Genomic DNA, 15,798 nt, shown 5'->3' on the forward strand with positions numbered 1-15,798 from the left:
GGCACATGCTCCTCCCCTCGTCTCTTATAAAAAAAAAATTGTCCAGATTAGACTTCTGTACCACAGTCCTATATAAGCCCAAGTCAACCCAAGCCAGCCAAATCCAGCTTGCCTCCTTCAGTCCCATTTAGCCATACCTCTCTAGCCTGGGATAAGTCTCTGTTGTTGAACCCCATAGCAAACTCCATCAACATCCCAGCGCATAAAGTAAAAAAATAAGTAGGCAAAGTTCGACAAATGAAACATTTCTTCATTTTTTAGAATGGCAACTCAGTCTTACTTGCACAATGTAAATTCTCTCAGTCCAGTCAACGAAAGGAGTGTTTCATACCCCCTTATCGACTCTCCATTCTGCATTCTCCTCTTGCATCTCCAGCACAGCAACTAAGGTTGTTTTTCCAGAAATGGGGGGGGTGGCGTATTCCGCTAATTGCCACAGTAAGCTGTTGTGCCTGGTCGAGTTCTTATGTCTAGTGTTGCCTCAGCTAGGCAAACCAAAAAGAAAGCAACAAGTAGCCATACTGATCCTGCAGGGAGATGTACTATACAACATTCTGCATCATCTCTCTCCCCCTATATCTGTCGCCTCCGAAAAATACTGCAGTCGCCGATGTGGCCATGTAGGCTGTGGCGAGTGTCTACACTGGAGGGACGCGCAAGGTGAAGTTGATTTTAGAATTCGAGAAAAAGCTGTTTAACAAGCAATAACGCAGCAGAGTTTGAAGATTTCTCAGGGTTTCCATTTTCAGGTTTTTATAGATATGACTTTTGAGACATCAAAGACTCCGAAGGAACGACGGCTTTTGATATCCCTTTTTAAAGTGGAGGGTGCTCAAGCTTCAAATCTTTATTATTTTTTTTTTTTTGTCCTCATTTGCTACAATGGTTTTGTTTCTATGATGAAGTCGAGTGGTATACGAGCGGGGTGCTGTCTCAGCTAATAATTAGCTGGTAGGGTCAGCTCTGACCCTCGATACTTAACCCTCAGCTCCTCCTTCTCAACCGACTTTCTTTCACCAGATGAAAACCAACCAAGAAAGGAGAGGATATTTCCACAATGATATCCGGCCCTGGGGTATGTCCAAGTGGCATAATCATTGGACCCGGGGAAAAAAAAAAAACCCCGGACATTCAATGTGCCCAATTTAATAGATGCCAAAACGCCTTTTTGTTTGAATTACCAGACCTACCCAGGTCTAATCTGGAGACAGTTAAAATAGAGGTGTACCAATCTTCGATTGTAGGGGGCAAAGAGTCTTTCCATCTTCTGCATATCTCCCTCCTGGCAAGCAAGATAGAGTAAAAAACTAGTTTCTTCTCTGAACTTTAGAGACCCTCCAAAATGCCAAAGATAATCAGTGGGAGATCGAGGACTATGTTCAAGTTCAAAGATAAAGACAAAGTTCTTTTTATGTCCTCCCAAAAAGTTGACAAAACGGGACACTCAAAAAACATGTGACAGTCCGAAGCAGCTACCACACCACATTTAGGGCATGCTACCGGGCTCCCCTGAGTAAATTTCGAAAACCTTAATGGAGAGTAGTAGGCCCTGTGGATGGTAAAGATGTGATTTCTACGGAGCCAAGATGGTTTCACTACGTCCCACAACATTCCACAGGATAGGCTCCAGAGCACTTGCAGATTACACCCCATTATGGTTGATGACCAAAGGTCTTCTGGTAATGAGAACGCGCCATCCCTTTCCTCCATAATCAGGTTATACCATGATGAAATTTCCTTTTTAGCGGGAGGTTTATCGACCAAGGATGATATTAATTGGCTGTGACCTCCTATGGGGAATTTATTTCCACGCGTTGTACGAGAAACAAATGCGTGGGACCAACTAGCTATTTGCATATACTTGAATCTAGCAAAGTTGGAACCAATGATGTTTCTAAGACACTCCCACGGGAGCAACTCCCCTTCTGTGAACATATCACCCCAAACAGCCAACCCAGCTTCCTTAATCGGTATCGCTAGACTGTCTCTCAACCAAGCGGGACTCTCAGGGAGATCCCAAAGCGGAGTCCTGCTGTTGTATTACCCTACCTTAATGGTTTTAGTTATCTGTGCCCACATTTTGGCCATTCCTTGCAGAATCTTCAACTTAATTTTTTTTTTAAACTTGGGGTCCCCAAACTTAAACAAAAACCCTGATTGGCTAACACCTTCTCCTGTAAGAATGGTGGAATACAAAAAACCAGCCCCATACCCAGATGGATTTTTAAGAAGCACTCTGACATGGGATAGTTGAAATGCCCATGCATATATCTGGAAGTCTGGGGCCGCGATTCCACCCTTTTCTCTGCCCCTCCTCAACTTTTTCCAGGAGATCCTCGAGAGGCGGTTACTCCAAATGAAGGAGTTGATATCAGATTGTAGTTTATTTATTAATGAGGGATCAAAATATAACGGAATTGTGTTAAAAAGAAAAGAAATTTTAGGCAAAATAGACATTTTAATTAAATTGACCCTTCCTAAAAATGATAAAGGGAGTTGTGCTCATGACAGTAATAGTTTACGGCATTCCTTAGCTACAGCTTCGAAATTTATCTTGGCGATCTGATTGATATCTTTAATGATGTTAATGCCCAGGTATCTCATCTTATTCCCAGGACATACTGTGATATCTGCTGGAATCTGATCTACGTTCCATATCAACATCTCTGTCTTGTCAGGGTTGATCTCGTACCCCGAGATTTCTCCAAACTCTGAGGCCACCTTTAAGACTGCTGGGAGCGCAGTGTGTACCTCTGAAGTATACACCAGAATATCATCGGCGTATAGGGCCACCTTTCTCTCCCACCCCTTATACATGAACGGTCTGATGTTAACATTCTCTCTTAAGCACTGGGCAAATGGTTCAATGTATAGATCGAACAGGAGTGGGGAGAGAGGGCAGCCCTGCCTAGTACCTCTCGAGATGTTCAAGGGCTCAGATAGAATGCCATTTACCAAAATACAGGCACTAGGATTCTGATATAGAAGATCAATTGCCCTCTGCGTTTTTCTGCCCACGTTGAACTTTGCCAAGGCCTCCGACAGGTAAACCCAGTTCACCCTGTCGAAGGCCTTGGTTGCGTCCAGCGTTAGGACGGCTAAGGGGAGGGACTCCAGAGTGGCCATATCTATTGCCCCTATTAAATCATAGGTTAACTCGTATAACTGTCGTCCCTTCACGAACTCCTTCTGGTCTGGGTGAAGGATTTCAGGAGCCACCATTGCGAGTCTTTTAGCAAGTATTGTGGTAAAAATTTTATAGTCTACATTTAGGATTGATATGGGTCTATACGACCCACATGCAGTAGGTGACTTTCCGGGCTTTAGGATTAAAGTTATAGAAGCGTTATCCCAAGATGGTGGAGGGCGAGTGCCGTCTTGTAAAATTTGATTAAATAAAACTGTCAAAAAGGGGGCTAGTTCTTGCTCCAATGCTCTGTATATTTCAGCTGGTAGACCGTCCGGTCCTGCAGCCTTCCCTTTTTTAGCATATTGAACAGCTTTTTCAACTTCTCCCTCTGAGATTATACTATCCAATAACTCGCTCTGTTCGCTTGATAAGGTTGGCAAGGCTATTTGATTCAGCCATTCCCTAATTTGATCAGGTTCAGCTGTTTTATCTTCATGATATATTTCCTGAAAAAGTCTCTAAAAGCCTGTCTTATATCCAGGTCTGATGACCTTGGAACGTTGTTAACCATGATCAAATCTATGTTGTTACGAATTTGATCGGTTTTGGATTTCCAGGCCAATAAATTCCCTGCACCCTCACCGTATTCAAAATGGGCGATCTTGCTAACATCCCATCTTTCTTGAATACGCTGGTTTAAGATTGAAGTTAATTGTCCCTTTAGGGAGAGAAGCTTATTCGGTAGGCTTGACAAGAAAGTTGCCGAGGAACCCCCGTTGGTATCAATATGTTGTTGGACTTTAGCTATGTTTGCTTCGACTGAAGCAACAGCCTCCCTATATTCCCTCCTTCTACAAGACACCTTGGCGGTGATAAGGCCTCGTAAAAATGCCTTTAGGGAATCCCAGACAATACCATTATCAACTGACCCAACATTTTCATTAAGAAAATGCTGGACCGCGGTTTTAAGAGATAAAACGTCATCGGGTGGGAAAGCAAGGAACGGTCAAATGTCCAGCTCCTACATGAAGCATTAGGAGCCACCAACAGCTCCAATACCACAGCCGCATGGTCAGATAAATGTATGGGCAAATAATGAATATTCTTAACATCAGCAACTAGCCTGTGGCTAACCAATACGAAATCAATCCGAGATTGATGGTGGTATTTATAATTTCTAAAAGAAACCCCCTGCTGAGTCCCAGACCTTTCCCTCCAAACATCCACGTATCCAAACTCAAACTGCTTCATCGAGTTGAGCAAAAAAGTCCTGGATTTTGAAGGGATACGGGACCGGTTGTTTTGTGACTTGTCTAGAATTGGGTCAAGTACAATATTAAAATCTCCCGCGAATATTACTGGTTCGGGAAAAGATAAAAGGTGAAAAAAGATGGTCTCTAATACTGAGGGGTCATCTTGATTCGGGCCATAATACCCAACAAGAGTAAATTGAGCCCCCAAGATGTTTAATAAAGCAATGACCCATCTGCCACCTGGGTCCGCCATGGAGGTTATCAATCTAGCCTTTAGCTGTTTTTTAAAGATCAAGGACACCCCCCTTGTATTTGTACATTGGGAGGTGGAGACCGCAAAGTCAATCCACCTATTTTTCTTCACCAATACATCTAACTCAGCTTGGGTCAGGTGAGTTTCCTGGAGCAGGATAACATGCATATCCATATCCCGGAGATACTGAAACAGTTTTCTAGCCCTTGATTTAGCCCGCAGGCCATTTATGCTCCAGGAACATATCTTTAGATTAGCCATACCCATAAAAAAAAGGACCAGCCAAGTTCTTACCAGATAATAATACTGAAACCCAGGAATGCCGCTATACCACTCTAACCAGGACAAACTCATCTGCAGGCCATGAAGTGACCACTGAACTACATAAAAAAACGTATTGGAATGACAAATAAGGAATTTTTCTGTTTTGCTTTTAACCCCCCCCCCCAACCCGTCCTCCCCACCCATTACCTCCCCCCTTCCCGTGGAGAACCCTGGATGTATCTAACCGGATCAAATCCAGTAGATGGCACCCCCCTACGGACCCCGGCTAGCCCATCCGGTCCAACCTAACCTGATACCCGACCCTTAGATTTAAAGACCATTATAACCTAATTTATGTGCAACTAGATATGAAAAAGATAAAAAAGATGAAAATACAATTTTTTTAAAAGTTTCTCATTTGTGTGTATATGTGCCATTTCCTTTTTTTTTTTTTTCAAGCATCTATCATTTATCTAAATTCTTAAACAAAGGAGGGAAGATACCTCAATTTGAAATTACTCAAAGCTCCATAGGACACAACCTTCCCCTACAATGAAGAAGCCCTGTTGCCCAGCTCCAACAAAAGCTCACCCGCTGCCTGCACTGTCCTGATGTTATACATCTTATTATTGTGCATAACTTTTAACGCTGCAGGAAATGTTATCTTAGCTGTATTATTTATTTATTAAATTTATATTGCGCACAGCTACCCGTAAAGGGTTTCCCGGCGCCAGGGACAGACAAGAGAAGAGAGACAGGCAATTGCTGAGGAGGAGAAGAACAAGAGCAGTGACCGGACTAAAACAGAAAAGTTTTCAATTTCTTACGAAAAGCAAAAGGGTTGGTCTCTGTTTTTAGCGCCAACGGAAGAGCATTCCACATCTTCGGCCCCAAGTGAGCGAATGAGCGACCTCCCATTTTTGCCAATCGGATTCTTGGAATTACAAAATTGGCTTTATTTGATGACCTGAGAGGACGACTGGGCTGATATGGCTGAACGAGATTGTGCAGGTAAGTGGGGGCAGAACCCTGACGAATCTTAAACAGGAGACACAAGGTTTTGAAAGCCACACGATCAGGGATTTTTAACCAATGAAGGTCACACAGGGCTTGCGTTGCAGACATTCTCCGTGGAATATTGCACAAGAGACGGGCAGCCGAGTTCTGTACAACCTGGAGTATATTCATTGTGGCTTTATCGGCTCCTAGATAGCGCCCACCTTCCTAAAAGCGTCTAAGCGCCTACCTAGTTCCCACTGTCTCTCCAGTGTGACCCTAGCCAGGTCTGATCTTATTTGAAAGGAGAACCCCTTCCCTGATAAAGATTTTTGTTTAAGGGCTTGATTGAGAATTTGTTCCTTGAGGGCATATGTGTGAAAGTTAATCAGGATCTTACGTGGTTTAAGCCTTTGTGGGTTATGTTTAAAGGGTTCTCTATGCACCCTTTGGATGTCAGTGGCGAGCTCCTCCACTGAACAGCCCAGGCTTAGTGAATCTTTCAAAAGCTGAACCACGAACTGTTTAATTTCAGAACCCTCAGATCCTTCAGGCACATTAAGGACTCGTATGTTGCTGCGTTTTCTAACACCTCCATCCTGTCCTGAAGGGTTTGATCCTCTCTCTTTAACTTTGCTATGTCTTCCTCGACTTTGTCTACATGTAGTGACAATACTCCCATGTTCTCTTCCAGTACACCTGTTCTTGACGCCAGGCCATCAAGTTTGGTATCTAGGGACTTGTAGTAGCTCCTCATCTCTGCTTGATTAGCTGAGGACTCCTCAAAGCCCCTCTTTATATCCTGGGAGAGTGCGGAGAACATTGCCATCAATGATGCTGCTGTGATTCCAACTGTGGTATCCGTTTGTATCAAACTAGCAGAGACAGGTAAATCACTCCGTTGCTGTGTAGTAGCCGGGGGTGAGAGCTCCTTTTCACCTTTGTTCTCTATAGGGTGTTCGTCTCTTGCTCCAGTTACTAACCCCTCAAAAGGTTTGGTAACAACAATAGCAGAGGGCCCCAGCACTATCTGCTCTCCCCCATCAAGACCTGTACCACCCATCGGACTTCCAGAACTGTCCATGTGCTGCCTCCCTTCAACCAATGTCGAAGCTAATAGTGAGATGTTTACTGCTAACAAGACACTCCCGTTCCCTAGAGAATCTGGAATATCCGCAGAGATTTCAGCTTGCGGCATTGTAGGTGCTACACCTTCATGCATAGAGGGTGAGGGGATACTCGGACCCAAACCTGGGACAATAGATGGTACCGAAGACGAGCTCAATGTAGGTGGAAGGAAGGGGTTAAGAGGAGCACCATGAGCCATTACAGGTGATGAACCTACACCTGCGGTATCATTAAAGGCAGCCATTTCCTGATTCTTAGAGAGGTGCAACACTTGTGGCAAAGCCTTAAAATACGAGCGCAACAATGGCGTGATTTTAGAGCTTACTTCTACAATATTAACGCTCTTGGTATTTGCCCTTGTTTTAGCCTTTATTTTAACACTGTTTGAGCGAGTACACTTACTTTTCACCTCTAATGTTAGGAAAGAAGACCCCTTTTCATTCGGTGGGGCTACCTTAAGTGAGGACTTTGCTAGCGTTTTCCCCTTTTTCTGACCGCTTTGCCCCTTGGATCTAGTTTTAATCTGGGGGGGGGGGGGAGTTCAATTCTGGGCTGCCCACCACTTGGACATTCCCCTTACCGCTCCTGGAACACCCTTCCGCCACCTCGGCAGCCACTTTCACAGAGGATGCGGACTCCTCACAGCTCCTTGCGAAATACCGCAGGAAACGTGCACCAGATTTCAGGCTCTCCTGCGCCTCCTCAGCTCCAGGGCTGCTGCAAACCACCGTCGCAGGACCACGGGGGAAACCTCGCGCCTCCAGACAGCGTCTCCTCACTATCGCCGATCCCAGACGCCGAGACACAGGAAACTGCTGCGGTAACGCGGCCGCTGCAGCAAGGCATAGACAAGGTGGAAAGACTCCCGTACCAAGGTACGTAAACTTCAAGATCTGCGAGGTTCCAAAATTAGAGCGGACAGCAAACGTTAAATAAATGCCACAAGTACAGTCATTTTCGCCGGGTCGGGATCAGGTCGGGTCACCGGATAGATCAAGCAGAAGTCCGCTTCACGGAGCACCACGGCAGCTCAGCCGTCTGCCGCCATGTTCTCCCCGTCGGAAGGCAGCATTCTTCAAGCTTCAAATCGTAAGGTAGTAGCAAATGGGACGTTTAAGATCTTTCAGGAGGTAATGGCAGCAAATGCTTTTGTTCACGATCGTCAGAAAAAAATAGGGCTACAGTAATATAGTCCATGGCGCTTAATTCTTTGAAATACTTGCACCTAGCGTCTCCCAGTTACTGCCGTCTTCAACCCGTTATCCACGCCTCACAACATGCATGGCAAAGGAACCATAGAATGATACAAGTCTGGAGACGTATTCATTACAAGGTGCTGATATGACGTAAAGCGGCTGTTACAGTGGGTGGGGAGGAATTTACTGGTCTAGATGGGTCACGCACGGTATTCAATACATTGACAACCTAATCTCCAATGGCTCCAGCAAAACATTTCCTGGCCTGCGGTGTGAATTTGGCATCCCCTATTTCCAATTGTGGAGATACATCCAACTGTCCCCTTCATTTCTTCTGACAGACAACTGTTCACCGACCGGTGCCTCTGCAGCATGGGGCTAGCCCTCAAACTTGGACAACACCACCAAGACTTTGAAGCTGGTAGAATAACGGTTTGCAGATGCGTGTTCGACCTCCGCGTGTTCGGCCTCGAGCTCTCGCTGCAGTGTTTCTCTCAGGCTCTCCGCACTAAGGCTCCCGGTAACCGTCATCTTTCTGAGGCAAAACCAAATGACTTTACTCACACAGCCAAACACTATGTGAGCGCATGCGAGCTGCCTTGTTGTGCACCTTGGGAAGAAGGCACATTGATGTGTCCAGTTCTCCCTTTGCCAAATATATCTGCACCTGGAAAAACTTCAGAGGAGTTATCGCAGAACTATGCCACACTGATTGTCCAGTACGTCTTCTCTTATTCATCTAGTGCACTGAGAGCTTGGTGAGAAACATGCCTCAACATACAACTTTTGGAGGAAGACTGGGACATCCTTCTAGCCGATTATAACAAGGGGCTCCAAGAAGTGTGCCTTAAATAAAGCAATTTCTGAATACTCTACCAATGCCACTAGTATCCAGCAAAATTGTGTCGAGCCAACCTTAGTGCGGTCTCATGCTGTTGGAAATGTGATGCGACAGGCTGCAACATAGTCCATATATTATAGGAATGCACCAGGCTGAATGCGTTTGGACTCAACTGTGGGACCTCCTAAAAAGGCACTTTCTACACAAAACCTTTGACCACACCAGACTGGTGATTCTACACAACACCTTTGTCCTCCCTTCTCCCCTATGACAGAGCACGTCCACAGATGGCTCTCTACAGCCCTAGGAGTGGCCAAATTGGTGATACTAGACCACTGGAAAATGGCACAAGTCCCCTCCTTCCAATCCTGGCTGGACAGTATATATGCAACAAAGAAACAATGTCCTGAGAGGTAAGGATATGTAGACAATTAAACATGCATGCATACAGCATTACTTGTAAAGAAAGAAGGAGAAAACTCATTGGTATGAAAAAAAGAAAGTTAATCATCTTTATATTATGACATTGGTTTCATGGTCGGACGTTATACAGTTAGAAGCAGCACTGCATGAAATGAATGCTCCAGCCCACCATAGCGGACCGGTTCTGGCATTGCGACGTTAGCTGTACCGCGATACAATGATGTGCCCACGAGGGGGAATTATACTCGGTTGTGCCTTGAATTAAAAAGCACTCCCTTGAAACAAGCGGTTCACCAGTGGCTGCCTGTGCTTGGGTCGGGCATCGGTCGCTCCAGCCAGCCAAATGCTTTGGCTCCCACTTTGGCTTGCGGCTATTTTTGCCTCTTCAAGTTGCAGGACTCTCGCGACCTTCCCTGTGGCTGCAGTAAGCAGGTTCCCACCACCCCCACGACTTGGGGCGTTCCTGCCCGGCTTTAGCGGGCTCTGGGATATGTGTTTTCTCTTGTTGCAGCCCTGCACTGGCGGGCTCTTCTGGGGGGCTTACCTTGCTTGCCCGGTTACTGTTGTGGGCTGCTGCGGTTGCCTTGAAGGGTCCCGGTGGTTGCCACGTACTCTCCCGTTCCTCTTGCCGACAGCGTGCAGCATGTGGACTACGTAGGTCCTGGGTGTGGCACCAGTCCTTAGTGGAATTCTTTCTTAAACTTGTGTGTTATAGGACCGGTCACCTTAGTTCTTGTAGCCTCCGTTGTGTCCAGTTTGTTGGACTTGCACATATGCATGCACACCACATGGTTTGCCTGCAGCATATCTGATTCCCTGGTTTACTGTTGTCAGGGGAGTGGGCAAGTGATGTTGGGGGCTCTAGTTTCTGCTGATTTCGTACAGCTCTTTTTGATACTGTCACGTTTCGGTACATTACTTTTCATTGGTTTTTGGGCTTTGGTATCCCATTGCTGTAGATCGGGTGCCACATACTCACCTTCGGTGGGTATTGTATGAGTCCTGGAGGGGCTTCAGCCTCCTGTTACAGCGGTATGTCTATGTTTACCTTACTGTGATCTTTGGGGGTTTAGGGTTATTTTTTCCCACTGTAGGGGTGTTGGTTTCCCCCTTTATACCTACGTGTTTGAAGACCTGATTCTTTATGCTGTGTGTGTATGAGGAGGTGGGATGTAGCCTTATGGCTAGTGCGGTCGACCCGGAGCTGGGGTTGCTGATTCGTGTCTCAGCATTGGCGCTCTACTTACAGTGCTTTTGCTCTGCCCACTATCAAGTTAGGTTTTTGTGATTTTTTTTGTGCATTGGCCGCTACGTTCTTCTGGTATGGCACAATGTCTTTATATTTATAGCCTGCTGGTCATTTCTGTATCATTTTGTGGTGCGGTTTAGTGCTTTTTTGGCAGCTTCATCCATGTTGGCTTAGTAGACTAATGCATCCGCTGCAGGGACCTGCGGGTCCACTCGGCCTTTCATCTTTCTGTGGTCGATGTAATGTGTCCCATTGAGTGGGTAACAGTAAACATCTGTTTTTCGGTGCCTAGTTTCCCTGTCAGGGGTGTACTTCCGCTTTACACATACACATGTTTTGGCCATACGTGCATTGCATTTCCTGGCATTGGTCTTTTTCATGTGTTTCTCTCTTTCTTTTTTCTGGGGTTGAGCTGGGTACTGTTGGGTGGTACTACGCACCTGGTAAAGTCCTATGTATTTTACCTTCTTCCCTTCCGGACTGTAGGCCTGCGGTCTCCTGTTTCCGCCTGCTCTCCGATGGGTGCAGAGTCTGGAGAAGTTAGTCCATGGTTGGGCGTCTGCCTGGGGATTCCGGTAGCTGTGGGCTGCTGCGTGCCTAATAGGGACGGGCTATTGTTGACATCTATCCGTCCTTGTCTGGGCTGCATCTGTGGTCTCCATGAGGGATTTTGCTTCTGCTCCTGGAGGGCTTGCCCTATCCGGTCGGATGTATGACGTTACAACGCATGCCTTTACGACGCAACTTTTACAACGCAAGTCGTTACAACGACTTGCGTTGGGGGCGCTGGATAGTGAATAGTTTAATTTACTATTCCAACTCCAGTCCCGTGGATAGTAGGGAAGGTGTTGGATAGTAAATTAACCTATTCCCTATCCTGGAGCGCCCCCCAGAGCAAGTCATTGTAATGACTTGCGTTGTAATGGTTGCGTCGTAATGGTAGTGCGTTGTAAAGGATGTTTCCCATCCGGTCCGGGGCTGCGGCTTCTTATCTCGGATGGGGACTGCTGTGCCTCTTGTCTGTGTCCGGCTTCTCCTCGGCTCCTGGCCTTCAGGGATCTGTTGGGGACCGTCTGTTGCCTCTCCTTGCGTCCTGAGTGGCATGTGTAGTGGTTCTGTGGGACCTGCCTACTGCAGCGCCGCCCCGTGGTCGGTGTTGGCTGTCTCCCGGGTTCTTCTTGGGCGGGACCTGTTTGGGTGGAGTCTTGGGGCCCTTCCGGTTCCTGGTGGTCCTCCTTGGTTTTTCCTCTGACCCCCTGGCTTTCAGTTGGGGTCCTCCACAGGGTGTGTGTCGGATGTTCTTGTACCTTGTTGGCGGACGGTGCTTCGCATTGTTTTTCTCTTGGGGGCTCGTCCCTTCTGGTGGGTCTTGTGTGCTACTGGGCCGTTCTGGTTCATACTCGTTTGCGCATTTCCCCACAAGTGTACTTTCTCTTGTCCCGCCCTTGGTTCTGTTATGCCTGGTTGTGCTCTACGGGTTCGGTCTGGGTTGGTGATGCCCTTGCTCTTCCCCTGCTGCTTGGTCGGGTATGCTGCTCCCTTTACGCCCAGTCTGCAGGTGCGGACTGCTTTTTCTGGTGACCCCTTCCCAGGTGATTGCGGTCTTTTCCGGCCTGTGGGTCTGGGGCGCGTGCCTAGGTTCCCGGTCGGTGCAGGGTCGGTTGGTCCCCCTGCTGGAGGTTTTTCTCGTCTCGCATCTGTGGGCTCCTGGCTTGGTGCTTTCCTCTGTTCCCTTTGCTTACATGGGTCGTAGGATTGTTTGGCCTGGATGGGGTGTTTGGCCTGTTGGTGGTGCTCGCCTGGGTTCCTCTCCTTTGGTTTCCGCAGCTGTGGGTTGTCCGGGGTTTTCACGGTTCTTCCTTCCCCTTTGCAGGTGCCCCCGCTTCCTGTGTGGATTTTGCATCTTCTTTATCTCTCCGGGGTACTGGTGCCTGCTGTCTGTGGGTTGCTCCCCGGTGGTGTTGGCATAGCTTTGGGCTTGTTTTGCCCCGCTCTTCAATCCTTCTTCCCATTGGGGTGTTTCTGCCTTGGCCTTGCCTCCCTGTACGCTCCTTTTCTTATCGGCTCTCAGTGGTTCTGCGGGGTTGGGCCTGGTTAGCGGCCGATTGGGTGGCCTCTTGGGTGCCTGCTTCGGCGGCCCGTGTACTACTAGTGGGTTGTAAAGGGACAGTTTGCTTGACCCCTGCGCAAGGTGGTCATGCTCTTCAGCAAGCGTTCTCCGTGATCCGGATGCTATCTGCTTCCTTGTGAATGGTAGCCCAGTGTAAGACCTTCACTTTCCTTTCTGGTGGCTTGGCTTGGGCCCGGTCCCTTCTGTTTTAGGGCTCCTTGGGCAGCCTTGTGGGCTTTCTGCTGTTTGCCGCTTTGGTTCCATTGGTGGCCGGGTTGCTTCGTAGTTGATCCTGTGGCTTCCGAGGGCTGTTCTCTTGTGCCTTCCATGGGTCTTTTGCTCCCTTCCAGGGGGTTCTTGGGCCTGCTGGGGTCTGTGGTCTCACTGGTTTTTCACCATGTTGGTGGTGTTTTGTTGGCATTCATTTCTGCTGGTTGGAGGGGGTGCTGGGTTCTTTTCTGCGCTCTCCTCCATTCTGGCGGCTCCTGCCGGTCCGCCTTGTTTATGTCTGGTTCCTCAGCTTCTGCCCTTGGTTCCATTGGTTGTCCGCCGGTCCAGGTGGGCTGTCCATCCGGTCTTTGGATTTGTGGTGGTTTCTGTTCTCCAGGTGTTGGTGGTCCGTCGTGCAGTGTTGCTGTGTTTGGGTCAGACTGCGTTTTTTGGATGTTGTGGCATCTGGTTGTCTCTGAGTTGCCCTCTTTTTTCCTTCAGTTGCGGAGTCTGTGGCTTCGGCTTCCTTAGGGCAGTTTTGGTGTTTTGGGGCCTGCCGGCCTTTTGTTGCATTGGCTCTGTGCAGTCTGGTTCCGTGCCTTCTCTGTCCTTCCTTAGTTTTCTGGCGACCCTGCGGGTCTCGGAGGGCTGGGTTTTCGGCCCTCCCAGGGTCTCTCTGCCCCGGGTTGGTTCTTCCTGCTCGTTTTTGCCTCTCTCTTGGGCAGTTTTTTTCCAAGCGTCAGTGGTTGTTGGGTTTGCCATGCTTCTTTGGCATCTGATCCATTGGTTTTTTGTGAGTTTCCATGAAGCCGCTTGGCTTTGGTATGTGCTCACTTTGTTATTGATTTGGCGAGGAAGACTTACGAGGAGGTAATTCCCCGGTTACTTACCGGTAATCTTCATTACTCCGAGTATAGTCTTCCTCGTCACATGACTTCCTATCCCTCCCTCCCTGTGTTGCTATCGGCTTCATGTTTATGCTTGGTAGTTCAGGCTGATGGGTTGGGCCGGCCCGCCTTTTATAGAGGTCATGGGTGACTTGGGTCGGCGATATTGGGAGGGGATGGGAGGCTAACTTTTTGCTTTCAAGGGTTCTGGTGTGGAGCTGAAGCTCACTTCGTTATTCATGTGGCGAGGAAGACTATACTCGGATTATGAAGTAACCTGGGCATTAATTGAAGTGCCCCCAATGTAAGTAGCTTCAGCCTATCCTTTCATTGTTCAAACCATTCTCATTCACAGAAAATACTAAATGTGATAAGAACATTATTTTCAGATAGGATTCTTAGTTTTGTCCAAATTTCTGAGCAGGACTTGAGCGGTTAACCCTAAGAGCATAGACAGACAACGCTAAGTGGCGTGCCGTGTGAGCCATAAATAGGCTACAGTTCGAGATGTGCTTGTCTGATCTCTGGTGTGTGTTGGGCCCTGATCAAAGGTAGTATACGTTTTTCTCTACTCTGTTTCAGACAGCCTTAAAGATAGACTTCTTTTCTTATTTCAGATGGTCTGTCACGGGCAGCTACTTCCCATGTACCCAACTGTTTTTCAAGATCACACGGTGGTCTGCTTGAGAGTTCTTGTCATCTATAATTTCTGCTATATATAGATAGTTGTTCAAAAAGGCTCTGTTCTCAAATGGATCCTTTCTGGGAGAAATACAATCATATGGTAAACATTTTTCGGCGGCGGCATGTTGCCTTCTTTTTGTGGTGTGCATGCAATTTAAAAAAATAATATCATTTGGCAGCAAATTAATTTTAGGTGAGAAACAAATATGCGAAAGTTGACATTTGGAACAGAGGGAATGCACGACATGATATGCAATGTCATACGTCCGTCCGTGTCGCGTGATAATGGGTGTACTTCCCTGAACAGGGAGAACTGCGTGTATAACTACAGGCATACAGTAGCCAAACAGCATGTGCTTTTCTTGACAATTAAATGCACACTGCAAGGCACCTTCCATATCATATCCAGGTTTTCAGTCTATGTAAAATGGCATTGTATTCCAAAGAGTAGATAGAAAAGAGTAGAGTAGATAAAACTGTTCCTTGAAATACACACAGGAAACAATTTTCTAAAACCCACTCTTCCACATTGACGTAGTAAAACCAGCTTCGGGGAACCATTAGGGCTATCGACGTACAATACAAATGCCAAATACAACACTATATACCAAAGCCGTTTGAAAGAATAAAGTGGCATAGTTTCGTAGCGCAGAGGTACAGATTAGACATGAATGTAAAACGCTTCAAATATGCAACTAAAGTACATATTCAGCAATATGCCCGGACTCTGTACCTCATAGTGGCATAATTGAATAATCATTATCACATTCAGATTTATCCAATTGGAGAATAAAGCCGAAGAACGCAAATAGCGTATTTACACAACACACGTTCTCTATCTTTCTAGCTGTGAGTGTTTGAAGCAAAAGCAGAGCGCTAGTCGATAAGCCGCACCGGGGACTCCGCTGCACGCCTACCTTACTCCGGAAGTGCATTTGTTGTAATTCCGGGTGAGGCACACAGCGCCCTAATTTCTTCTTCCGTATTTTGTCCTCTTCCAGACGTGCTGCCAGGAACCTCACACCACACGCAAGCCTACTAGTCTCCCTGATTCTTACTAATTTTCGCAGCACGTCTGCTGCTCTTTTTTTATCAGAAAGAAGTCCTTCAAACTATTGCGTAACTTTGAATTCGAACATTTCAGGTTATGAGAAACACACTCGAAAATAGTTGA

At 47.0% G+C, this 15,798-nt stretch overlaps 1 protein-coding gene across 3 annotated transcripts in view; it reads right to left on the minus strand.

Annotated features, from left to right (window-relative positions):
• SRRD (SRR1 domain containing) overlaps positions 1-15,671 on the minus strand; it is a 113,456-nt gene extending 97,785 nt beyond the window's left edge. Inside the window, exon 1 of one of the 3 annotated variants that reach the window (XM_078667312.1) lies at positions 15,542-15,671. Coding sequence is in view for 1 of the 3 variants with exons in the window: in XM_078667311.1 (XP_078523437.1) it covers positions 15,358-15,362 (5 nt within the window). In the remaining 2 variants the exon portion in view is untranslated. Of the gene's footprint in view, positions 1-15,357; positions 15,510-15,541 lie in introns of those variants that run through there. The other 2 variants (XM_078667313.1, XM_078667311.1) reach the window with 2 other exon arrangements.
• Between the last annotated feature and the right edge of the window lie 127 nt (positions 15,672-15,798).

Source organism: Lissotriton helveticus, chromosome 11 (genome assembly GCF_964261635.1).
Source record: "Lissotriton helveticus chromosome 11, aLisHel1.1, whole genome shotgun sequence".
Classification (NCBI taxonomy): domain Eukaryota; kingdom Metazoa; phylum Chordata; class Amphibia; order Caudata; family Salamandridae; genus Lissotriton; species Lissotriton helveticus.